This window comes from Diadema setosum, chromosome 13 (genome assembly GCF_964275005.1).
Source record: "Diadema setosum chromosome 13, eeDiaSeto1, whole genome shotgun sequence".
NCBI classification, from domain to species: Eukaryota; Metazoa; Echinodermata; class Echinoidea; order Diadematoida; family Diadematidae; genus Diadema; species Diadema setosum.
The window spans coordinates 36336370-36364030 of NC_092697.1; the positions used below are offsets into that span (position 1 = coordinate 36336370).

A 27661-nucleotide genomic window follows, 5' to 3' on the forward strand; every position below is an offset into this window, starting at 1 on the left:
AAGCCATCAAATAAAAACTTTAAGAAACATTGGTCTACGCAGTAGACTATCAAACGCACGTTAGACTATCAAAGCCAACGTAAATAAAGCTTGGCCGCCTGTCAAACCGATCCCATACGGAAACTGGCGACGAAAACCGAAGGGTACTAACCTGAAGGATTATAAACCCACTCGTGGTATTTCAAGTCTGCATGTTCAGCTTGTATAGCGGTAGAAAATACTGATGCCGAAACAACAATGGAGCTCTTTCCGTCTTTGAAGTCGAAAAGTTTTACTTGTTTAACGCTGATCGCGTTTAACTTCCTTACAACAGCAATAGGTAAGTTGTCAAGTATTGTTTGCTTCTTTCTTTCTTTCTTTCTTCCACCTCCCTGCCACCATGCAGCATCTGCAGATCCCTCCCCTCAGCCCCTCTCGCCACTCGTCCTCCAGTCATTCAGCTCCAGCCCTCTACAATGCTCTAGATGAAGACCTCATCCAGATCCAGCTAACGTGCTACAGAAACTGCCCGTGATATTCATCCTGCTCTTGTTAGAATGTCATGGAGCTTGGAGAGAAGTATAGCTGCGTAGGAAGTACAACTCCGGCGCAGCGCCTAACTCCTACTTGGGTAGTAGCACCCGTTTCTGCCCCCATTTCCATCAAACTCAAAGTAATTTTATGCAAGGCTCTCACTCTTTCTCGTCAGTCAAAAAGGTTCCGTAAGCACGTCGATGAATCTTACGACGTTGAGGTCAAGATTCTTCTTGCTGTTGTCGTTCTTGTTGTTATTGTTGTCGTTGGCTTACAATTCACTATAGATGAGCATTGGTTTCTATATCAAACAATGAATTTTCCTATTTCCCTAAGTATTGGACTGCGGATCTCTCATCTGAAAATGATGTCGCATCAGGGCAGGGTGATCGTGAAAGAGATGAATCTGAATTCAAGATAAATTTTATATTCATTATAAATATTCACATCAATTAGCATGGACTTCCGATTGATCAAGTCCACGCATGTACGTGACTATCATACCAGCATTATGGTGCATGATGTAAACATTGTATTATAATATAAAACAATTGAAACACTATTGCTATGTTTGTTGTATTCTTTTTTATATGATCCATGAGCAGGTGAAGCAAAATAATGAAAATTGTTCGAATTAAAGAGGCTTCAACGATAGATTTTCGACATACTTGACGACCTGGAAGACATTTGTCAAGATCCGATTGCTCCATTTTAGACCTCCTTTCTTACCCTCTTCCATTGGGCGTAATATCTGTGCAGTTTATAGCCGTGGTCGGTGGTGATTGTTGAACTCGTGTGTCAAAGAAATTTGTCCATGTTGCAGTGTAGTACATAATGTTTTAATGCATACGGCAGTATTAGCTCTAGCCCTACCAGACTTCTGTCTACAGCAACAGGGACGTGTGTAGTTTAGACAGAAAAATTAGTCTGTCCGGAGGAATCTTTTTAATTATGTTTTTCTTTATCGGCTCTGCGAGGAGGGGTTCCGTGATGACAGATGCAGTCTCCGCGGAACATAATCCCCGACGACCAGACACAGACCGATCTACCATAATTTGCTCGTAAGGATACACTGTACCCTGCGGTATCGGTATATATTCAGTATGACCAGGGAGGTGGGAAGACCAGGGAGGTGGGAAGACCAGGGAGGTGGAAGTTCTCTCTTCCACCTCTCTGGTATGACCGTAGTCCAGATACTGGACTCCCCACACTAACACACGCATACACAATCATGCATGCACCCACACAATGCGCCCAACCGCTGATTGCGACACTCCACCAATTGGTACTCCCGAAAAAAAAATCGTGTATTCAGGAGGGGTGATCTTGTGTAATACAGTGTACATACAGACACCATCAACGTACGTCAGTACGTCACTGCATGTCAGTGCAGGGAGATGATGCTACGAATACAGTCCAGGAAGTGGATTAGTATGACCAGGGAGTATAATATCAGGCACTCCTTGGCTTGGTATGAGACCATGGGGCTAGCTAGCTCCATTATCAGACTAATCCGTCAGAACAGTGAAATCTCCAACCTGTCTGTCTCTGGGGAGAAAACTGTCCAGGAGCCCTATGGTCGAAAACATGCAGACTAAGCGATCTTTGCTCGGCGATCGTAATCACTATCTGTACGTCAACCAAAGAGCTACCATTGCATCAACTTTGGCTGGTTGCTCGATACTCGAGAAAATAAAAAATCTCGAGTTTGGTGACTGAGACTAGATAACGATGATAAGAGACGAGGAAAAATGTACAGTATGTACTCATAACATGAAGCGCACTCGTTGTAGTCATAATTATGGTGCCGTGGTTCAAGGCTAGATGTAGATGCTTATACCTTCCCAATAGCAGATTTCTGGATCCACCCCCATGGCGACCACCTGTACTGTCACTTATTCCTGTATGTTCCTGTTCGTAAACACGTCTCTCTCCTTCCCGGTATTCACATGCGTTTCTTTTCTCATTTTTCCTTTTCCACCGTAGTATTGGGGCTTATTCCATCCTACCTTCTTTCATGTAGGCCTATAGTATTGACCAAGATAATGCACTGTTACTCGCGTGAAATGAAAGCGAAAGTTTAGCACCATGTAGATGTCCCCGTAGACTTGAGAGTAAAGTCATAAAATATTAGAAAAACTGCAATAGTTTCATGAGAACCCGGTATAACTATCTGAAAAAAGTCCAGGAATGCAAAGCTTTATTGGTGTACAGGAAAAATTTATACTAGTAGTTATAATCAAGTGGACAGATGCAAATCAGATGACTTAGCAACGTCTCTGCCCGACAAGTCTACCCTAATTGGCTTTCAATAAAAGCTCCAGTTTGTGTATTTCGTATACCTCCTCAAAAGCTGACATTTTTATTCTTCCATTTTTTTCTTCGCGTTGTGGTTACGTCTGCTCCCGGATGTAAATTCGAAATTAGATTGCAAAGACAGGCATTACATAATTGAAGTAGCATCCTGATGCTCATTTTGTCCGATTTTCACTGTATTCTAGGTCTGTTGTGTCTTACTCATCGCTTTTATTCGTAACAAAAAAAAAAAACAACAACAACAAAAAACACACATTTATCGAACTCAACGTGAACTGAAGGTAAACATTCTGAACGGGAGGTCATGATTTGCAGATCTTCCACTCTTGCAAGATCTTTTTCAATTTCGTCGGATGTTCTTATTAAATAAATCAAAAATTTTCTCTCAAAATGAGTGGTTGAGTCACATCGCCTGATCATGGAGCAGTTTGCTCCATGGTCTGATCAGGGAGGTGGAAGATTCCACCTCCCTGGTCTGATCATGGAGCTACTCTCTGTTAGTAACTCCATGGTCTGATGCAGCTACATGTACAACTATGTATGCCGAGGACATTATCAATACCAGTGCCGTATATCAAGAGAGTCTGGCCAACTCGGTTTTCGGCTTAGGTGTTTTGAAGCCTGTGATTGGTCAAAAGCTGGTCCCGTGACCTACAGGCGCCATGTCGTTACCAAAGTCAATCACGCGGGCGCGAGCAGAGCTCATACGCAGTGCCCATTGTTCATTACGCGCAGCTACGCGCTAATATTGCTTGGCTTGGGGACTTCCCCTGAATATCAGTCATGGTGCAGTGGGGATATGTCATTGCCGTAAGGTTGTCATCTTTATTTAAGTATAGAAGGTACAACACGAAAGATATTTTGATATCTTATTGCCATAAACTGACGATTAGTCATGCCTTCCTGCGCAGCATGGCGTTGCGCGAACCGACCTGGCTCTTAGTGTAATGATGCACCGCTTTCCGACAGATCCAAAACAAAGGAAAAAGCGGGAAATCAGAGTGCGACGGCTTTGTTTTCTTTGGATTCCTCGCGGTGTCTTTCAGACTATCCAAGTTTTGATTCACATTTGTATGTCTCCGCCATAACATACGAAAGTGTCGCCTGAGGCATTTGTTTTGGTCGTCCGTCCGTCCTTCCGTCTGTCCTTCATATCGCAATCAATATTGTGGACACCGTTTGAGGTAATGAAACTTGACATGTATGCTTGTGTGAGTGGACAAAGTTTTGTTTTTAGCTCATAGGGCTTATAGGACCGTGATTTTCTCGTGATTTTATTTTATTTATTTGTTGTTGTTGTTGTTTTTTTTTTTTGGGGGGGGGGTATGGGAGGGGGGTAAGGGTCAAGGATCAATGTCAGGTAAAATGTAATATTAAAATTCTACTCTCTATTGTTGAAATACTATTACCCATGCAGTTCCTAAATACCTTGGAAATTACCCAATTCACAAACTTAAAACCAAATATGGTACACATATTATTATATTGCATGCCATTATTACTACACAATGACGCGTGATAGGGAAAGATTTTGGCCATGATGGTCAAAGGTAGGTGAAAATACTAAAATGACAGAATTTTCTATATACTTTTAAAATAACCGTTGAAAGTATTGCCATGAAAATAGTAGTAAGTAAAAAGTAGTGAGAAGAAGTAAGCAAAAGTAAAAATGCTCAAATTCCTTAATACTTGCTCTCTTAAACAATAAAAGACATCCATTCATACCTAGTTCAAGGAAAGTAAACATTCGACGCATTAAATTTTGTGACAAATTTGCCATTTTTTCTGCCAATTATGTGAAACTGTCGTGTAACATTGTCAAGACGTACTCTACACCTGCTAAGAGAACAATGTAATATGGCGGAGGAATGCCGATCGCCATTAGGACATCTTTATTTGTGTGTTTTTTTTTTATTATTATTTGGTACAGATGTCACTGAGGATATCCCTCATATTATGTTATCCAGGTAAAGTACTTGTGCTTTCGTTCAACATGTCTTTTTTAGATATTATTTTTAAACAATTTTAGATCATTTTACATATACCTTAATATCGGTGACATCACTTTTTCATGTTGTACATTGTACATGTATTCCTTTTGAATTACATACTAATCGGCCTTCATGTCAGTTTCATACATATATGGGACTATGGTAATTGATGACTACAATGTATTTACGTGAAACAGTAATAACTGTGGAATTCGTCTATCCTCTGCACAGCTAGAATTGTAAATTTATATTATAATACATCATGTTGTTATGCAATATTCTTGTTCCCTGGACAACTTGCTAAATACAATATACATAGCATACAGTCTAGTGAAAGTTTGCGATACGACTTACTGTGAATTCTTCTTTTATTTTCACAGCAATAATTCATCATTTTTTATATTCAGGAATTATGTCCTTTAGACAGCTTCCCTATTATTTATACGGTATACCTGTGTGCTTGTGTCTATTTGAATGTGTAAAAATGATTGATTGTTGGCTTTGTTCAACATGGATGGAATGAAAGCATGTCCCTCCCTCAACCTACCCCCTTTCTCCCCCCCCCCCCCCTCTCTCTCTCTCTCTCTCTCTCTCTCTTTCTCTCCCTCTCTGGGCAAGAGAAAGAAAAGTCAAGCAACACCGTGCCTTTGGGACGCCTGCGCGTACACACTTAACCCTCCAAGCGCACACGCTAAAACCATAAGCGCAATGACCCTCAATTTATGACCTTCAAAATCATGAGAAATGCCTATTCCTCTCCATAAAGACCTGTATTAAAGTACGTAATATTTATCGTGATAATTATGGACATTAAAAAATTCGTATTCTAGCCTGTGAAACGCACATTAAAAGGACTGAGAGTCTTCTTTTTCGGGGAATTTGTTCTGTACCTAATGAAAACTTTCAAAATCATTTCAATTCTTATGTATTTTCTTGTTTTTGGAATTTCTTATGTATTTCTTTGTTTTTATTTTCTGCAGCATAACCATGTTTTTTTTTTTTAATTGGAAATTGTCACAGCCCACTTTTCTACCATAACTAGAATAGAATACCAATCAAAGTGATAGATAGTAAAAATGGTCAAGTTTTTATGAGTTTCACCACAAAAAGCACTGTTTTCCATAGGAAATGCACACAAAATCACAAAATATTACCATCCCCACTTTTGATTGAAATTGAGGGTCATTGTCAGAACAGAGTAATTAATTGTAACATATCTCGCAAACACGTATAGATTAATTCCAGTATATAACATTTACATCATAAAAAGCTTCTGTGTTTGTGGAAGAATAACAAGTATATCATGCCATAAAACACCTGTTGTGTGTAATTTGTAGTTAACAAATTTACAGCTATTTTTAGAAGCACTTCAAGGTCAAAGATATAACATTCATGATCAAATTGACACTAAATCTGGAAGATGAGCAGAAATAGTTTAGCACCCTATTATGGTAGAATGTCAGCTTTCATAATTCATGAAATATTGCTCTGTGAAAAGTCTTTCAAAACACGTTTACATGCAGTGCAATGAGGAAAATGGAGCGATTTATTGTTTTTTATCAAATTTTGGATTAAATTTCAAGGTCATTATTATGTATTAAAAGTGTTTTGTGGTATATATTACTAAAATATGTATAACAGACTATCCCTACTGCAAATATCACAGGGCTAGTGCTTTTCATTTTGAAAGCGTGGACATTTGAAATGTCCTCTAAACCCAATATGTGATATTACGTGGGAATTTGGCCGTTTACGACCATTTTCGGTGGGGTAAATTTGCCATTGAACATTTCGGGAGCAAAATTTCTTTGGTAACCCAAGATAATATAGGTAAATGTCTATCAATATACAAAAATTGATGCTATTCCTAGGTGGGACGAAGGGTGATCCGTGACCTTGAATTTGGCACATTTTTCATTTTTGTCAACTTTGAGGGCGCTCTCCGTAAAAACGGTGATCATGAATGCGCCGATTTTTTTTTTTCAAAATTACTGAGCAAGTCAAAGCCTTCAACAGCATAATATTTTAGAACCTAAGGTGATGAAATGTGGAAGATATTAGCTTCTAAATATGCATTAAAATTTTCAAAATTAACATTTAACACCATTTTCGGTGACCTCGTGCACGTTAACGAAAAGTCAATTTCGCGTCACAGTCAGTTTTTCTTGCAAAGACTATAAAGTTCTCTCAATTTCCAGATAATGAACACTTTTGCATAAATATCCAAGCTAAAACAGTCAATCAAAAATGCCTAATTTTCTTTTAACTAATTTTTTGGAATGCGCACCGGTTGCTATGTGAGGCTGTATCTTAGCAACCAATTGACCTTGGGGCAAAATATTTTGGGATTTTCCGTCAGACACTTTGGGGAACATTTGGTGCGATTTTTAAGAAAATCGGAGGGGGTCGGGTGACAAGCACTGGATGATTTGACATGGATTGACCCTCATGCATGCATGAAAAAGTCTCCCAAACTTTCATTCTGATTGGAAGTTAGTATATCATTCTAGACACACACAGCTTACCATAATTTGAAGTTGATCTTAGAATTTAAGATCGACTTAAATTCTTTGTGAAACACCCCCAGGTATAGCCAAGGACTGGATACAGCTGTACTAGGGAAGTTCACCTCTGACATTTTTTTTTTTTACTTGTGACATTTTACCTCTGACATTGTTACCCCTGACATTTTTACCTCTGACATTTACCTCTGACATTTCAACCTCTGTGACGTTTCTACCTCTGACATTTTTACCTCTGACTTTTTACCTCTGACATTTTGGCTCTGACATTTTTACTTGGCACCTAATTTTCACCGAGCTGTAGTCGATGGTATGAATGAACTCTTCTCCAGGCCAAACACGTTGCAGAGTGGGAGAGAGATACCTGATTTGGAAGTGGGATTTCTTTTACGTGATGGCTACATCAGGGGAAGGACAGTATGTCTTTACATGCAGACCGCATGGCGAACGTTTAGAATACTGATTCACATTTTATTCCATGTGTACGAAGTGCTCGGTGTTTTCTTGGAGACCTCTCGGTCGGCTTCAATGAAAAACTGTGTTTTTTCGTCTCTAAACTTTTGCAAGTTGTATCGATGATGAACGACGGAGAAATAGTATAGTGTTAGCAAGTACATTGTTTCGTTGAAACAAACATTCTTTTATTTTGTAGGGATAGTTTTTAGTCACCAATCCATTTTAGAGCCTTGACAATACAGCCTTCAGAGGAAGGCTATGAGTAAAACTTCAAAAACAGATGATGAAAGTTGTGATACCAATGGGCTTAAAGGGGATGGGTAGTAACTGATCAGTGGGAATCAGTGGGAGTGCTGGGGGATGATTGTTCCAATCCTTGTGGGATTCATTTCAGAGTACATTATATATCTATTGTTGCGTGAAAAGCCCGTTAACGATCGCCCCGTCACTGTACGGGCATGCTAACCAGTAACCTGGAAACATTTAACTGCACATTACTTGAATATGAGACCATTCTGAAACAAATAATTTTCACACAACAATAGATAAATAATGTACTCTTAAATGAATCCCACAAGGATTGGAACAATCACCCCCAGCATTCCCACTGATTCCCACTGATCAGTTACCAGCCATCCCCTTTAAGTTTGTGAGAGGAGTTGAATGTGACGATTAGTATAGTCGGATTGAATATCCGACTTCTTGTATTTTGAATCATCATGTACGAATGAGAGAAGGATGAAGAGTAAAAAAGAGAGTGAATTGGCACACACAGGAATACAGGATGACAAACCGATGATTCATGCTCAACGGAAATATTATTGGTGGTTCGACATGTAATGGGTGAACACTGAAAGTTGTATTTTAATTTTTATAACAATTATGACATTCATACAAGGCAGAGAAGTCGGACACATCTTGGCAAAAATGCGCTATTTCCGACGAGAGTGCCTCTTGCACGCCCACTGAATTATAATAGTGACCTGACCGTCCGAGAAACAGCTTTTAATCACATCAGAGGTCAGTCATAACGAGTACCCCTCACCCATAAAGGGGCGGGGCATCAGGGGTCATGTGACAAGATGAACTGTCAGCTGAACTAGCAACAATGAGGTCACAGCGGTACAGTGTGATAGTCGTTTTTGCCAGTGGGAGGCGTGTCCCGATGCCTGAGCGAGATGATAACTACATATTTCTTTCATAAAGATACTCCCTGTAGGCTTTGATGTGCCAAATCAACGGACGCTCAACCAATCGTCATGTTTATGTCCATTTCATTGGTGGAATAGAGGGGCAACTACCTCCTGCAGGGATGTCAGAACGAAAAAGACGCCGTGAAGATCACTGTGCACGTTCACGAAGAAACTGGACGTGAACTGTTACAGTTAGGGCTGCTGCGTCACGCAGTCATGCTTGTCAACCCGGAACTATAGCCAGCACAGAACTCATACAGGGGTTAAATACCGAGAAGTAGTGGTAACGCCCCCTTTCTCTGTGGTTATGGTTTGTGGTTCGATACCAAATTAAAGTGTCTGCACTGTTGAATGTTGTGGTCATTAATGTGTACTGTAAATACCAGTTTTAGCTGCAGGACGTCTATTTGTCCATTTCAGTTGGAGTTTGCGATATCTAAAAGTTATTATTACTGCACAAAATGTATGAAAAATGTCATTACAAAGTAGAGTGTCCGTATCCCAATTTCTTTTGAGATTCGTAAAATTGTTCAGGGTGAGACATAAATTGGCTATACCAATGACCAGACCAGAGTCACGATGTGCTCTGCGGCGACGTTATGAAAGTCGTGACTTGACATTCGCTTGCTTGTAACAGACGACAAAATGACCGTTCGTTAACAAAATTATCATTTCGTGGACGAAATGTTCATTTACTTACAAAACGTTGTCATTTCGTTACAAAATGATCATTTCATCGACGAAATGACTGATTTCGTGACGAAATATTCCATGCGACACTTGGCGCTCCACGGTTTTTGTCCATGGTTTCATTTGTACCACCTTCGTGAATTCGGGCCATTTTGGCTACAATGACCAGACCAGAGTCACGATGTGCACTGCAGCGACGTTATGAAAGTCGTGACTTGACATTCCCTTGCTTGTAACAGACTCGTTCCAGGTTGATATGACATCAAAGTTCTATTTTGTTGCATATCGCCCCTGACTGTTGTACGTTCTGCATCTGGGCATATGCCATGGTCCCATTCAAATGAGAGGGGGAGTGGCCCAATTTCTATTTGTGAAATTCTTTCATGCTGTAGTAGATGGGCATCATTACACACGTTACATTAAGTTTCAAGTTTCAAGTTTATTTCATATTTCCACTTTCTCAGTGATGGGATTACAAAATGATCGACAATAAAACAAAAGTACAAAATATATACAACCATATCTTATGTTTGAAAAAAAAAAAACACAAACAAACATTACACACAAATATAAATGGTCATTATCATCTGAGGTATTATCACAAATCAATGTCAGAAATATGATGGGGCCTACATAAAAGCAATGATGCTTGTAAAAACTGTAGGTTCCCGAATTTATAGGCGTGAAATTATACGGAGAACGGACATGTTTATCTCGACCAACTTAAATTGTACCAGTGCAAAATCAGTATCAAGAACGAACTATCGAACCACATGAATACTTTAGTATCGCTTAAACGAGACTGTACATATTTCGCCGCGTTTACAAAAAAAAAAAAGTGCTATAACGGTATCGTTAAATAACTTGGAACTGCGGACAAAGACAAAAGACTGGGGGTATTTAAAAAAAAAATGTTGCTAAGAGCCGGGTAGTGTGTATCCACTAAGTAATAGCCGTTTTAGTTTGCGTTTGAAGGTGAATAAAGGTAAGGAAGAAGTAATATCTTGAGGGAGGTCATTCCAGTATCTGGGTCTAGTAAACATAATTGTTTTCTTTGCAAAAATAGTGTGAGTACGGGGAAGGTGATAAGCGTCACTCTGACGAGTGGGGTAGCAATGAATAGAGCGATTTCTTTTGAACATGTGGATAAAAACAGATGGTAATTCATTAGTTGTTAGTTTATACATGAAAATTCCAAGATTATGATAAAATAGGTCTGGAATTTTCAGAATTCTGTTTTGATGAAAAAAACAGTTGGTATGAGCAACATATCCGGCGTGGTTTATAATTCTTATTGCACGCCTTTGAATACGAAGAAGGGAATCTAATAGTAAATTAATTGCATTTCCCCACGCCAAAATTCCATAATTAAAGTGTGGAGATATTAAAGAAGAATATATACTCTGCAAAATATAAACAGGGAACAAATGTTTAAGCTTATTTAAAATTCCAATATTTCTGGACAAAATTTTACTTACAAAATTAATATGAGTTTTCCAGGATAATTCTCGGTCAATCCAAAGCCCTAAAAACTTTGCGTTATTGACCTGCGTTAAACATATATCATTTATTTTGATCTCATGTGAAACAACATTCAAAGAATTACTGAATACCATATAATAAGTTTTTTTTTTTCTATATTCAGGGATAATTTGTTTGCATAAATCCAGGATTGCACAGACCTAAGCTCAGTATTCATCATATCAATTAATGTATTAGGGTCTCGATGAGAACAAAACAAACTTGTGTCATCAGCAGAACAAATAAATGATAAAATTGGCGATGATTTTTGAAGGTCGTTTATGTATAAGATAAATAAAAGTGGGCCCAAGAGGGAGCCCTGTGGGACTCCGCATGAAATAAGTTTTAACTGCGAATCATAGCCGTTAATGTTAACAAATTGCTTTCTATCGTAGAGCTAGAAGCTCCATGATTACATCATGATTTTTTTTTTTTTTTATCAAAGTGCTCCGTTATTCCAAAGCGACCCGTCATTCCAAAGTGGCCACCATGTGTCACGGTGGAAAGGGCGGGGCAAAGTTCAGATTGAAAGCAGAGGGGCTGCATGTAGTTTTTGTTGGCTGCTGTGAATCAAAGCAATCGTATGTGTTGTACTTTTGTCAAAGGTACCGATCCATTCCTGATTTGATCGTTGCTAGTATATTTATAATATATATATATATATATATATATATATATATATATATATATATATTATATATAATATATAACATATAATTTTTTTTTTCTGTATTGAATTCGCATTTAGCCGTTAGGTCGAACACATTATTTTATGTTTCTTACACTATTGTGTTATGCCACATTTCTCCAGCAATGTGGCAAGCATTATTGCACCTATCAAGTCGTAATGAATTGTCACGTTTGACCATGAGAAAAAAAAAAGAAGATGAAACACACACACACACACACACACACACTCACACACATACACACAACCAGGACAATACCAGCGCAGCTTTCATCAAGTATTCCCGTTCATTATTTCATCGCACATGTAAAAACACTCTGTTTTTAAACTGCAATTTGAAAATTTGAAATATTTGTTTTTATCTTCATTGTATTATTAAACAAGATTACTTGAATTAATGAAGTTCAATGTGAACAATAAGAATACAAACAAACAAAAAGAACAAAATTGAGAGAGCACCATTAAATTCATTGATTATTATGTCTCTCAGGTCTATAGGCAATGCGTCCTGCACATTGCAAATGGCTAGGAGGGCCTATTCCACTTCAAAAGGCAAGTAGCCAATTGGCAGCGTGATTACAGTCCATATACAGTATAGTCCTATTTCACGTGAAAAAACCCCCCAAAACAAACAAACAAACAAACAAACAAACAAACAAACAAACAAACAAACAAGCAAACAGACTGCAGTTTAGTTTCATGTCTGTCGTGAATGTTGTCCGATCAGTCTTGTCCCACTTATTTGCCGTGCGGTGCGATCTGCTCTAAAGCACGTATAAACTGACAGTATTTTTTTTTCTCTTTCTCATCTTGCTGTCGAAGCCGTGTTCGAGTGCGACTTCGATTCCGGCACATGCGGCTTTACTCAAGACACGACGGACGATTTGAACTTCGTGCGTCACAGCGGCTCCACCCCCACGACAGGGACAGGACCGTCGAGTGACCACACCTCCGGTGAGTTTACCCTAGTATTATTATTATTTATATTCCACATACTAAGAATCTTGCTATAGGATTGGTCAAGAGCTGATCACGTGATAAAGCGTTGTTTTGCCAATCACATCACCTGAGAAGAAAAGTTCGTTACACTCTACGATGATAGTCATTTTGTTTCGCTGATCCCTTAGTCCACACAGTCCTAACGCATGATATAACTTACAATTTTGAGTACGCGCGAAATAAAAGTGCGTTGCACTGTGGTCTATCATTTGACCTAGGTCAAGTGATAGACCACAGTGCATCAATAACAGCCCGTTTACGATCGCCCCGTCACTGTACAGGCATGCTAACCTGGAAACATTAAACTGCACATTATTTGAATATGAGACCATTCTGAAGCAATTAATAACTTTCACACAACAATAGATATATAATGTACTCTTAAATGAATCCCACAAGGATTGGAACAATCATCCCCTAGCATTCCCACTGATCCCCACTGATCAGGTACTAGCCATGTGAAATATCCCAAATACAATATTATCAATTCTTTCGTCTGAAGAGAGGTTTTCCCAGAGTACTGGAAACCTATGGATTGCTGTTTGTTGTAACCTTAGTTCGAGATGGAGACGGAAACTAGAAGTCTAACACCTGCGACAAATCCGTCATGGAGATGCGTGTTAAACTCGTTGAAATAAACCTGAAAGACTCACTGGCTATTCAGGCTCACCTCCTGGTAATAATGGTGTGCCAGTTTCTTCAGAGAACCATATTGCACTGTATTTCACTTTGTCTTTGGCCATTATTCAAATACAGCACGTTTTTCATGAAGCCACGCATAATGTGTATGTCCAATGGATGTCTAACCTCAAAATGAGGTGGGTTTTTGCAGAGGAATTCACCCGTACTAGCCACAGCGGACTAATCCGTATTATTTTCCATTCCTTAACTTGTTGCAGTGAATTTCCCCTGATTTTTTGTAGTATCTTTTGATAAAATGAGACGTACGTGCACCGAACCCGGAGGAGCTCCGCCAAAGTGGCGGTGAGTTGGCTCAGTCGGTAGCGCGTCTGCCTCACGATCACGCGGCCCGGGTTCGAACCCGAGTCTTGACTGAGCAATGTTGTGTGTAATCATACCGTCCCCTCTAGCAAGAGGCAAAACACTCTGTCCCTCGGATAGGACATAAAATGGAGGTCCCGTGTATGAGAGAGAAACAACTCATGCGCGTAAAAGATCCTGCTTCATTCATTCATCGCAAAGAGCAGGGTGTTAACCCGGTGAAGTGGTCCCACCTCACATCCAACTGGACCCCATGGAAGACCAGCTTAACGTAGCTGAATATGGGCAATCCAGCCATCTTCTCAGATGGAAAAAATGAACAAACAAACAAACAAACAAACAAACCATGAATATGCACATCACTTTCTAATTGAGATCTGGGCCCTGTTTTATGAAGAGTTAAAATTGATTATATAGTTGATTTCAACTGTAAGTCTATGGCAGCCTGTGTGGTAAGGAAATTCATAATCAATTATATCTTTTGATAAAACGGGGCCTAGGCCCTCTTTCATAAAGCTGTTCGTAAAGTTACGCATGACTTTACGAACGACTGCAATAATGAAGTACCAATATTAAGTGCCCATTTTTTCCTTATGTTTTAACAAAGTATGACTGTAGGTCAATATTTCGTCTACATTGGGCAAAAATATACTTACAAATAAAAACGTGTGTTAACATGGGAGAATAAATATTATCAACTGCAAATTTCAACTCAAGCTATTGAAATTAACACCGATTAGGAAACCCACTGAGCTTGCCATATCTAAGTCGTTCGTAAAGTCGTGCGTAACTTTACGAACAGCTTTATGAAACCCAGGAAACCCTTATGTTGAGAATATGAAAGCAAAACAACAGAGCCATGGAAATTTTCAGCGAAATCCGACAAGCCGCTGAAAGGAAGGGCCTAATATAATGCTGGTGCTATGTGAATAGATTCGTGCGACAATACTTAACTCCGTTATTGAATGTTCTGCTAACCCCGAGCATATCGACACGGTATGCATACCTTTGTACGATAGGTCAATCACAACAACCAGAAGTATAACTGTGTCATTGCGCAGATTAGCGACAACTAGTGGTACGAGCTGGTATTGGAATTGATGACGAAAATGATGATGGAACAGCATTTATACAGGACCATTTATTTGAGAAACATTCAAAGACGCTTCTCGAAATTCATTCAGCGTGACAGGTGAATTGAATACGTCGTTATGACATCCTTGAAGCTTATGTATCACAATGAACTTCCTTTCTGACTGAGGGTTTATTTTCATGCTTTCGAACAGGTAGCGGTCACTATATGTACATGGAGGCCAGCGACGCCGAGTTTGGTGAAAAAGCTCGACTTACTTCGCCCGTCTTCAACGCCACCGATGTCGATGGCGAAGACGAAGAGGTCGTCTCTGCCAGGGTGACGTTCTGGGTATACATGAATGGCGAGGAAATGGGCACCCTAAGGCTGCTGAAGAAAGACGTCTCGCAGGCAAATCCTGAGCAGCTGCAACAAGTACTAGTCATCAATGGTATCCAAGGAAACCGATGGGTTCGGAAGCAAGCCTACGTGAACTCTACGCGGAATTTCCACGTGAGTGTTTGTCTTGTTGGATTTCGCCAGTAATATCTAATACATGTATAATTATACAATCAAGCCTGTCTCCCGGACCTGTCTGTAGCGGCCACTCAAGGGAGAAGTGGCTCGTTATACCGGGTGTCCCCCAAAAAGCGGAACGGTGGATTTTCTGTACCTTGTGTTCTAGAAGTGATATATTTTTTGACATCGTTAGAAAGAGCATCTTCCGCAGAAGATAATGATACACACACACACGCATACACACACACACACACATACACACACACACCCATACACACACACACACACACACACACACACACACACACACACACACTGTTTTTTCCTGGCCCGCGCCCAATTTGAAAGCTGTATCTATTGTTGACATGGATCACCGAGCTTACACAATATTCACCGTATGGGTCGCGTGTCGCGCTCAAATTATTATCCAATAAGTCGCAAAAATCCGGCGAAATTTGAAAATTACTGCATTTACAGAAATTGCTGTAGAATAATAAAGTACTGAACCAAATTTTATGGTTTTGGTATCATTGTCTTCTGCGGAAGATGATCTTTCTAATGAAGTCAAAAAATATATCACTTTTAGAACGCAAGGTACTAAAAATCCACCGTTCCGCATTTTTCTTTTTTTTTTGGACACCCGGTATAGACAGGTGGCAGTAGACAGGTTCTTGAACATGCTTTTTCTCTCGGAGGGAATTGTTTTTAGGGGCCGTACACGGCAGGTGGCCGCAATAGACAGGTTTGACTGTGCAATGTGAAGACAATGCAACCAGCATTCTTCGAAATGCCCAGGTGACTTCGTGGTAGTTTTCTTAATCGTCTCCTTTTGCAATGTTGCAGTTTACTGCCATTTTGGTGTAATTTATATAAACTTCCCTGATAAACCATCAATGTTAGAGACGGGACGGATCTTGATTCCAAAAATGTTTGATATTTATTCAAAACTGAGGGTTCGCATACGTTGCAAAGCTTAATGTGGATGACCTGTCAGACAATGGAACATAATCAAAAGACGTTTACATTTGAGGTTCGCAATTGATAAAGATATGTGTATTATATCGTGTTGTGTAGAAATTATATTAACATATTGTATGTGTGCATAAAATGTTGTAACTGATAAGAATAGTAGGACCAATGACCTAAGCAATGGGATGTTTGATTGTCCCTTTTAAAAGCGCGTACACTATATATGAGCAGTTCATCGGTTTGATATTAATTCCATGCGTACTTTTTTTTTTCTCATTACCATTTTGCGATCATCAGATCGTTTTCGAAGCTATTCGTGGGGCAGCAACGACAAGTGATATCGCCATCGATGATGTAACCGTTGAGGATGATGTTGTCATCGAAGTAACAGTAACAGGTGAACAGAAAAATAATAATATACATATATGGACTTCGTGTATTTTGACCTTTTTTTTTAAAGGAATAGGTAGGTGTCCACATCTTATCAACCAAACGCGATCATAAGCCCTTCAATGATTGCCTTACTTCTGAAAAAAGCTTAGATTACCGTTTCTTGCCTAGCCTTTTGCAAATGCAGCTCGCTATTATTTCAGCACACGCACAAAGACAGCAATGGACTCGCACACACAGCGCGCGATTGAGTGTGTAATTTCATGTATATGAAATTCGGATTTTTTTTGTGTGTATATTTTTAGCTAATATATGTAAAAGCATGTTCCCTCAACAGGAAATATGTATCAGAGTTGACTATTTTGTTCTTTTTTATTTTGGGTGGTTTTAAGACAAGTTTTCTATCTATACAGCTGAAATATGAGACTTATTCACTTCACTTCTGTATATGAAATGAATAAGAAATTGTGAAAGCGTGTCATCGTCAGCTGGCTGATTTGAATATTCATAAGGACTGGTCGAGAAATATTTTCCGGAAAAAAAAATGTGAAAGTTCAAAATATATCTTCCTTGTCTTTTATCCGATATTTGTTATTGTTGTATCGGTCTGTAGGGATTAGTTTTCTTTTCCTTCTGAAGTTTATTTTGTTAGGTGGATTTCCTCTTGAAGCTCAAACGAGAGTCACGGCCTGGAATCATTCATCCTCTGCGTGCCAACAATAGGGAGCTTTAGATTTTAGACGCGCGGACGTTCAAAGGGAAAAAAACATGGTCTGAGCGTGCGCAGTAGCGCACGTCAAGTTACTGCGCACGCTCAGACCATGTTTTTTTCCCTTTGAACGTCCGCGCGTCTAAAATCTAAAGCTCCCTATTACTTGCCTGTTCATAAGTTTGTGTGCAGAATTTGTGCACATTTGACTCATTGGCATCAAAAGGATTCACTCATTGAGTCATGGAATAGGCCTAACTCTGCATTCCCGTTTTGTGTATAAAGGCTACCTGAAAAGGGGGGGGGGGGGGCTTCTTTATTGGCAAGCAGGTAGTGAAAAAAATGTCTTTCACATGGAACTGGTTAAATCAGAGAAACATACAGACATTGCCAATTTGAAGGTGAATTATAAGATTTATTCTTTTAGAATACAGTGTATGATGGCAGATCACTTCAGAATTAAACAATTTTAGAGACTTTTCCAAATTCTACAAGGGAAATAAACAGTGGCATGTGACCAAAATTCTGCTACCATAAAGGTTGTTTCATTTCAAATACGAACTACGAATAGTAACATAACTTTAAAAGACAGCACTAGATGTAGTGTCTGGGACTATAGGTGTCGAACCTCGTACGAAAGGTTATTAATGTTGTTTGGGTTCAAACCCTTTTAGCTCCACCGCCTTCTGAAGAGTTAAACTGCACCTTCGAAGACGCTGGCCTCTGCGGCTTCCAACAGATGAACGACGATAATTTCAACCTGGTAAAACAAGTTGCCGAGGAGAACGAAAACCCGCACAGCAGTCAGAAAGATCACACTTTAGGCACTGCAGCAGGTAGGGTCCTACATAATCTGAAGACATTATGGAAGTTATATATTTTTTGTATAATGTATGATATCCTTTATTTTCCTTTCTTGGTTCTTGGTAATTTAAATTGTAAAGTTTGAACGAAGCTCAGACGAGAAGATTACTTACTTGTTTCCTTTATTGCTCTGACTAACTATGATCTCGCGGTTCCCAAGTCTCTGCATTGGTGTTAGAACTTTTCTATACTTTCTTGTAGTGCAAATATTTTATGTATTGATTCTCTTTGAAGTATTCAGCCTTTATGATCTGCCACGTTATCAGTCACTTAATCAGTCACGACAAGTTCTGGGCAGTTTCTTTAGAAATGCCAATGGTATTTATTAAAAAACAACCTAGTATTATATCAAACCCTCGTTCCTGTATGATGATGATGATGATGATAATGATAATAATAATAATAATAATAATAATAATAATAATAATATGATAACAATAATGATGATGATGATGATAATAATAATAATGATAATAATAATAATATAATAATGATAATAGTGATAATAATAATAATAATAATAATAATAATAATAATGATAAGATCTAATTTACCCAGGGTAGCCTCTTCAGTGTTGCCACTGTTCTACCAGAGGGCCCTGCCGTTATTATTACCCTAGCGCTGCCAGGTACCCATTTATACACCTGGGTCGAGTTGGACATTGTGGGTAAAAACATTTTGTCCAAGGACATAAGCACTGGGCTGGATTCGAACTCGGGCCCTCCGATCAGGAGTCGGTAGTCTTATCCACTAGAAATTCTATGCCACAGTGCCCCCAATATCATGATTAAAAAGGCCTAGTGACGAACGCCCCCTATGTTCCTCTGAAGACTGAGTACTTTTTCTTGTTACCGTGGCGACAAATTCGATTCACTTGGTAAAGACTACAACGCCCGTCTACAAAACCCGATATTTATTTATTTGATGTTTTAGCAATTTCTGAACCATTTTTCTTAAAACAAACGTCACCTGTGTGTGAAATTAATCATTTCACATCAGTATGTTGTAATCATATTCCAGCTAACAAAGTGGTTACATATCCGAAGGGGTACCTTAGCCACAACTTTAAATAGACCAATTTCAAGAGTTCATTTTTTCATTTAATCCGTGTGTGTGTGTGTGTGTCTACTCCTTCTCCTATATGATGGATATAGCTCTTGATTTCTGACTTTTACCCTGCAGGAAAGTACGTGTCAGTTGATAGATATCGCCCATATTCTTGGTGGTCCGGCTATGCACGATCCTCTAATTCTCATCAACCCGGCGGAAAAGCGAGGGTTATCTCGCCGATGCTATCCGGCGTGGAGGAGGGTGAGGAACCCGCTTGTCTACTCTTCTGGTACCACATGCATGGCGACGATGTAGGGGAGCTTTCGGTAAGAAACACTCGCGGTTTAAGGTGTTCGAGGCCCGTTTAAGTACATCAATCACCCGCTATAGAGAATAGCACTTGTTTGATAAACTTATCGTGCTTTGAATTCATTTTGTTGCCTCCACCAAGGAAGGAGGAAATAATGTTTTCTTCAGCGTTGTTTTGTTTGTCTGTTTGCAAAATAACTTAAAGGCCCGATTTCACAAGGATGGCACAAATTTTAAACCATGGTTTATGCAAATTTCTTCTGCGTAAATACGATTGACAGATTGCGTACGTCAGCAGACACCCAGTAACAAACGTGCATTGAACCAGGTTTAAACCACTTTCGTGAATTCGGCGCAAATAAATTGTCAACGGATTTGAATGAAAATGCAGTAAGATCTGATAATGACACAATCAGATGATTACATTTTGGTTGTGATCCGGTTTTTTTTTTATAGTTTTGATGATTAAAAAAAAAAAATCTTTATGAACATAGAGTCAATGAATGTGGAAGTTCAGGCTGATCGTATCGTGAGGTTTGCATACGCGCACTAAGTGCGTGTTCTGCACGGACGCGCGGGGCGCAGTCCCGAAGTGAATAATTCTTTTGGAGGCACCGAGGCCTATATTTTCCACCAGAAACTCGAAATTAGGCAACTTGTTATATGTTTTATATTTTAGATCACACACACACACAAAAAAAAAAAGCAAAAGAAAGGGGAATGGGGAAATGAGAAGCCAGAAGTCGTGTTCTGGGTGCGATGTTGTGAAGGGGAACCCTCGTAAGCAGCGCAAGATATCGAGCTGCTTTGTGATGTTTCTGTTTTGATGAAAAATGTTATATTTCACAGAGTGACTTTACGAAGCAGTGCGCAATATCAGAATTGTTTTGACTTACTTACTGACTTAATTGCATAGGACAGTGTGTCCCTTTGCTCTCCAACGAGTGATCCTTCTCCAGTTTGGTCTTCCCTGGGCTTGATGTTCAGCCTCTTTCAGGGGAATGCTCAAGTCTCTTTCAGTTTGGTCTCTCCAGCGGGCAGGAGGGCGTCCTGGTGGTCTTTTTCTGAGAAAGTTATTCTTGAAGGCTTGGAATGCGATCCTATGTGAGGGCATACGAATTACATGCCCAAACCACTTCATCTCCTTTTGGTTACTTCATCACAGATGGTGTTGGTGAGACAAAGCTTCTGTCTAATTTCCTCATTTCTTATCTTGTCAATGAGCCTCACACCAAGGATTACTCGTAGGCATCTCATTTCAAAGGTGTCTAATCGACGCTGGTCGGCTTGGCGTAGTGTCCAAGACTCAGCACCATAGATGGCAATAGGGAGGATGAGTGCTTTGTAAATTCTTATCTGGGGATAATCTGGCTCGTCCATATGGTACTTTTCAGTTTGCCAAATGCCCAGGCCGTTAATCTGGTACGACGATTCACATCATTTGTCACTGTAGGAATGTTGCTACCCAAGAAAACAAAATCATCAACTTTGTCGATATTTACTCCATTCTAGGATATGTGACGTTTGTCTTGAGACATGACTTTGCATTTGCTTGGGTGATTTTCATACCCCATCTGCTGCAGGCCTTTTCCAGTTCGTTTGTTGAAACTCGTAGTTTCTCAAAGACAAGGTCCATCAGTGTGGTGTCATCTGCATATTGGATGTTGTTAATGCACATGTCGCCCATCCGGATTCCACTGTCTAACTTTTGGACGTCTTTCATAACAAATTCAAGAAACAAGTTGAAGAGGCTGGGGAAAGGAGACACCCTTGCCTAACTCCTGTCACAACTTGAAACCATTCTGTGATCTTTCCGTTGACAATGACAGAGCATTCTATTTGATTATACATGCTCTCAATCAAGTCTACCATTACCTTGTCTACACCAATGGAGCGCAGACATTTCCACAGGGCTTCTCTCCAGATTGTGTCAAATGCAGCCTTAAAATCTACGAAATTCCAGTGAAGTGCAACATTCCTTTCTTTGGCCTTTTCAATGATTTGCCGCACAACAAATACTGTTACAGTATTACAGTTACAGTTACAGTTGTGCCACGTGACTGCTGAAAGCCACATTGTTCTTCAGTCAAGTAGCTATCAAATTAGTGTCCTGAATTCTGCTGAGGTTCATTCTGCAGAATACTTTCCCTGGAATGGAAAGCAGGGTGATGGCTCTGTAATTGCTTGGTTTGAGTCTGTCTCCCTTCTTGAAAACTGGAGTAATGAGGCCTTTGCTCCAGTGTCTAGGAGTTTTTCCTTCTGCCCTTGCAACATTGATGATTTTGAGTAGCAGCTGCCTCATTGGAGCTCCTCCTGCTTTCAGGGTTTCCGCCGCTATTTTGTCCCATCCACATACTTTATTAATCTTGAGGGATTTAATTGCACCTTCCACTTCTGCTAATGTGAATGGTTCACAATGGTCCTCCTTGCTTGGGGGGTCTGGAATGGATTGGAACAGATTCTCGTCCCTTGGAAACTGTGTGTTCAGATGAGTGCAGAAGTATTCCTCCCAACACTTTATTACCTCTTCTGGGGACGTCTTAAGTATGCCGTCGTTGTTCTTAACTGCCGGAAGTGTTTTATCTCTGTCACCAGCAAGCTTCTTCACCCTTTTGAAGAAATCGTGGCTGCCATTTCTGGCATAGGCAGCCTCCATGTCTTCCACGTCTCTGTCAAGTAATTTCTTTTTCCAGCTTTTCACCCTGTGTTTTACATTTTTGTTTAGCTTGTGATATTTTGCATTATATCTGGATGTAGGGTTGGTTAACCCTAACTAGGCCGGGGGGGGGGGGGGGGCCTCCGAGGCCCCCCTCGACGTTTCGCGCGATGTATCGCTATCGCGAGAAGCTATCGCCGCGACGTTTCATGACTTTTTTTTTTCGAGTCTCCCGCATCTTTTGACATCAAATTTGCGATGCCCGGGTGCGCGGTTCCGAAGTTGCGCATAAATATGCACGTGCATGTCAGACCAAAAATTGCTCAAAAACGTGAATTTGTGTACAATTTCAATGCAAACTGTGTTTACAGACAAATTTCATAAAAGCACGATTATTTTGGGGTTTTATTGATTAAAATCAATTAATAACGCATTTTCTTGTTCGGAACAATATCACGGACAAATTTCATCGAAAAAACAATGAAAAACATAAAGTCGAAAAAACAAAGAAATACATAAGAAATTCAAAAAACAATAGAATACTTAGGAAATTTTTTTCTGATTGCGCAATTTTTTTCTCTTACATTTGCTAAGGACACTAAAAAGAATATTTACACAAAAAATGTGCCTGTTTTGAGCTTTATTTAGTGATTTATACCAAATTGTCTGATTTCATGCATCATTATGCATAAATTAGCATAATTTAGTGTAAATGATAATTTTTTTAAAAATTAACTTCATGGTACTTTAGATTACATCATAGGCAATACATGTGCCAATTTTCGTCGCGATCGCGCGGTCGACGGCCGAGATCCGGAGGGAGGGGGGGGGGGGGGGCCTGGGAGGCCCCCCCCCCCCCGGCTCTATCATCTACCTGAATAGCCCGGCCTAGTTAGGGTAACATAAGGAGACGAGCTTTCCTTCTCACAGGCTGTGCGGACATCCTCAGGTAGGCCTTTCACTTTTTTTGCTCTTTTACGGCCAACAACGTCTTCAGTAATCTTGTTGGTAGTGTTTTTGAATGTAGTCCACAGGCTGTCCACATCTGTATCAAGCATTTGGAGGAGTGGCTCAAAGGCCCCATCTATTCTGGCACAGAATTCTTCTGCAATAACCGGATTGCCAAATCTGTTGACGTCATAATTTCTTGGCAGAGACTTGGGTCGTCGTGCTCTACTTGGGAACAGTTTGACATAGGCGACTACTAGGTTGTGATCAGAACTTATGTCACCTGAGCAGGACGATCTGCAGTTATGAAATTTCCTCAAATTCTCCACTTGGGTGATGATGAAGTCAATTTGGCTTTTGTACCTTCTGTCTGGAGATGTCCACGTGGCTCGTCTGCATTCTTTATGCTGAAAGTATGTGTTGCAGACAGCCAGCGTGTGTAGTGAGCAAAATTCCAGAAGCTTCTCCCCTCTGTCATTGGCTTTCCCTAGACCAAAGTTGTCTAAGGTTGGGACCCGATCACTGTTATCTGAGCCAACTTTGACATTGAAGTCCCCCATAACTATCAGTGGTTTCTTCTTAGCAACTTTCTGGATATGTAGCTGAAGTGATTCATAAAAGGCATCACTATCTGCTTCACTGTATGTTGATGTTGGGGCATACACTTGGGGCATACACTTGAATGAATGATATTCAGGAATTGCTTTATGACATCACAATTGATTTGTAAGAATAATTGTGACCGTGCATCACAAAACGAACAAAAAGTCCCACCCCTTGATTTTACGTGAGGACTTAAAAAAGGTGAAATGGGTCAACCAAGTCAATCTTGATTTTTCCATATTTTCTGAAAGAGCTATCCTTCTTCTACATCATTCTCAAGTTTGGGATCATAACATGAATGGGAAAGTGTGTTTTCAGTAGTTTTTCTACAACCCATTTTTGGGGGAGAATAAAATGATCAGGTATGTCTTAGAGTCCCCTTTCATTTCTCGCAGTCCTTTACACTCTCTTCACTTTCAAGTTTAATAACTTTATAAAAAAAGATATCTCTACTGCTTTGAAAGTTGGCATTAATCATTGACAGAATATGTTAATAGAACATGCTCAATTTCAGCTTAATCTGATAATCCCTTCATTGTTGTTGCTCTGGTGGTTTACTTCCTGTGTTTTGTCCCTTTCATTGCACAGCTAGCACAGCTTGGTAAAGATTAAGCGTTTGAATAGACCCTGTACTTCAGAGCCTCTTTTCTCAGTTTACACTTTTCCAGAGTGTGTGCTTTCTTTCTAATATTTAGACAGGTTAGGGGAGTTCATTTGAATTGAGTTATACTTCATTTTAAAGCTTAGAGTCTGCTCTTTATGAATCTGCCCCTAATTAAAAATCAATGTCTGGCGACTTTTTGTTAGTTTTGTGTTGCAGGGTCACAATTGGTACATTTCACAGACTGACGGTACGAAGCAGTGCGCAATATCAAAATTGCATTGTGACGTCACAATTGTTTTGGTAGAAATTGTTATATTTCACAGAATGACTGCACAACGCAGTGCGCGATGTCAAAATTGCTTTGTGATGTGAAGCCCTTTCAGCCAATCACTAAAGGGTAATCTTTTTATTCCAGATATAATGTATATAGTAGCTAGAAGCTGATGACGTAAACAAAAGGTTTCTGCATACTTTTTACGATGGGTGAAAATGAGCTGTTTTCTGACATTTCGCTGATGAAACAATCGCATTGGTTTGGTGTATATAGAAGCACACCGATGATGATGAGCTGCGATGCCTTTTTTTCCCCCGTAGGTTTATATCAAGAACGAAACGTCGGAAGGGCTTGGCAATCCTGTCTGGTACCTCTCCGGTGAGCGTGGTCAGGTGTGGCGACCGGCTGAGATCAGAATCAACGAGCCGCAACACTTCCAGGTGAAGTACTTGGCAAGAACGACTCCATTACTCATGACATCATGACGTCGCCTGTCAAAATCATATTTTAGAGCTAACGCTGTTTCTCATTGTAGGATACAAGAAGGATCTCAATGAAACCACATCTGATAGAACGACAATCTTAAACACGCAGGCATAGCAGTATTCATAGAGTATTTTAGTAAGAAACAAAATCTCTCAAAAGTTATAGACCACCATGCAGCAAAATGTGTATGGACAGTGGAATAGGCAGCTTCAGCATGGTTTTAGACTTGACCCTGTCTTACAATGAAATTGTGTGCAAATCCAGTGCAAATAGTGGTATTTTTTTTTTTTTTGGTTAAATTGATATTAATTAGAAATTATAAATTATTCCACCTTTTAATCATTTAAGTCAATTTATTTTATTGTAGATAAGTCTAAAAAAGTGTCTGTACCAGATTTTGGCTAAAAAAAAAAAAAAAAAAAACCTCCTCCAAAATAATAAGCACAAAAGGTAAAAAAAAAAGAAAAAAAGAAACCAAGATATAGGACTCCTACCCCTTGTATTTGGCACTATAATTCTGGAACATGAGAAGGCCTCGTCACGAGGCTTCTTGACTTTCTTTTTAAAGTCTCGGGTAATTTTGAGACAAAATTTGCAACGTCCGCACTAAAAAGCCACGCCTATTTTTGTAATTGCTTGTCACCCCAATACGGGCATAATTGTGCTCATTTTCTATGGAAACCAGTGCTCTCTCATAAAACTAATAAAAGCCTGATTATTTTTACTGTTAGTTACTTTGATTAAATAATTGTATGTTGATTATGATAGAAAAGTGGTCAGTGACAATTTCAGATTAAAAAAGAAATAAAGAAAAATAGAAGTACATAGAAGTACATAAAGTATGAAAACAATATGATTCATATAAGAATTAGAATTATGCTGGGTACAGAGTCTCAGTATTTATAGTGGATGCAATAATAAATAAGAATGTTTTCAAAACTAATTACATAAAAAAATCACAATTCACGAGAATTATGGCATAGGAAAGCATGCATAAATTCTACACAGGTGAAGCTGTTAAAGGGATTGTAGAGTATTGGTTGAGGAGTGGATTTAACTGTTAACTTTTTGCGAGATGCTTAGAGCATGTTAAAGAGCATATACTTATTCAAAGAGGAATTCAAAGTTTAGTTCATGAAAATCGGTTTTGAAATGGCTGACATATCCAAAGACATTTATTAGGATCGCTTTGCTTTGGATATCAGCCATTTCAAAAACCAATTTTCATCAATTTTGTCTGCTCACGGACTGTTCAAAAACTGTTTCGTAAAAATTAGCCGTGGCTGGCGCCACGTTTTTAAAGGTTTATCATTTTTGGTGCTACTCCCAGGTTTCATCAGCTAACAAACCCCCCCCCCAAAAAAAAAAAAAAACCAAACAAACAAACAAAAAAAAAAGAAAAGAAAAGAAAAAGGGCCCCCAAGCGCCCCCCCCCCCCCCCCCCCATTGCGTCGGCCCATTTTGATCAGAAAAAAAAAAAATCTCTGTTGTACTTGTGAGATTTTAATCTTTCGTTTCAGACACTTTTTTTTTTCTTTCTTTCTTTTAATGTGTGTGTGTCCCATATTTCCATATTTTGTCTCGGTTTTTTTGTATAAACATAACGAGGAATATCTGATTATTTCCTTTCTTTTTATTTTTTATTTCTTTATAGATCGTCTTCGAGTTTACAGCAGGTCAGTTTGAAAATATGGCAATCGACGACATAAGTGTGACTCGAACCACATGCCCAGGAGAACGTAAGTCCGTTAATTATCGCTCTACTCTTTTGTCTCTGTCCATCTCTTAGTCTGGCTTTTAAGCCAGCTTACAGTACTGATTTGCTTCCAAAAATATTAACGCTCTCTAGGGAAGAAAGAAGTAGCAGGTTGAGGTGGGTAGTCGTGCAGACGCTTCCGCAAAATGCAGCAACTCCGTTGCGTCTTTGCGGAAGGCGCATTTTGTGAAAGGGCTAAAGTTTAAAAAGATGTGGAAACCGGGCTATCCATCTCGCTATGTCTCTTTCTTAGCAGAATGATAATGCCTTAATTGGTCGTAGCCAGTTCTCTTATGGCTATGTAGCAGTATGTGTAGTAGTTTTTTGGGATCATTCGTTGACCACCAAATATTTCTGTTAGTATTGCTTGCCAAACCACAATTTTCCATCATGCTTTTGTCTTTAAATGTGATAATGTCATCAATTTTGTGATATCGAAATACGACACATTATTTGAGTGATGGGCATAGTATTGATATAAAGAAAAACGTCAGTATACGCACTATGCTTCATGCATTATTTAAATAATATTGGATTCACTTGAGTGGTATATCAGATATA

At 39.4% G+C, this 27661-nt stretch overlaps 1 protein-coding gene across 1 annotated transcript in view; it reads left to right on the plus strand.

Annotated features, from left to right (window-relative positions):
- The first annotated feature begins 379 nt into the window (after positions 1-379).
- LOC140236631 (MAM and LDL-receptor class A domain-containing protein 1-like) overlaps positions 380-27661 on the plus strand; it is a 51607-nt gene continuing 24325 nt past the window's right edge. The window contains exons 1-8 of the mRNA XM_072316551.1: positions 380-506; positions 12713-12844; positions 15178-15476; positions 16749-16848; positions 18225-18386; positions 19597-19790; positions 25179-25298; positions 26999-27083. Coding sequence (XP_072172652.1) covers positions 380-506; positions 12713-12844; positions 15178-15476; positions 16749-16848; positions 18225-18386; positions 19597-19790; positions 25179-25298; positions 26999-27083 — 1219 coding nt within the window. The remainder of the gene's footprint in view (positions 507-12712; positions 12845-15177; positions 15477-16748; positions 16849-18224; positions 18387-19596; positions 19791-25178; positions 25299-26998; positions 27084-27661) is intronic.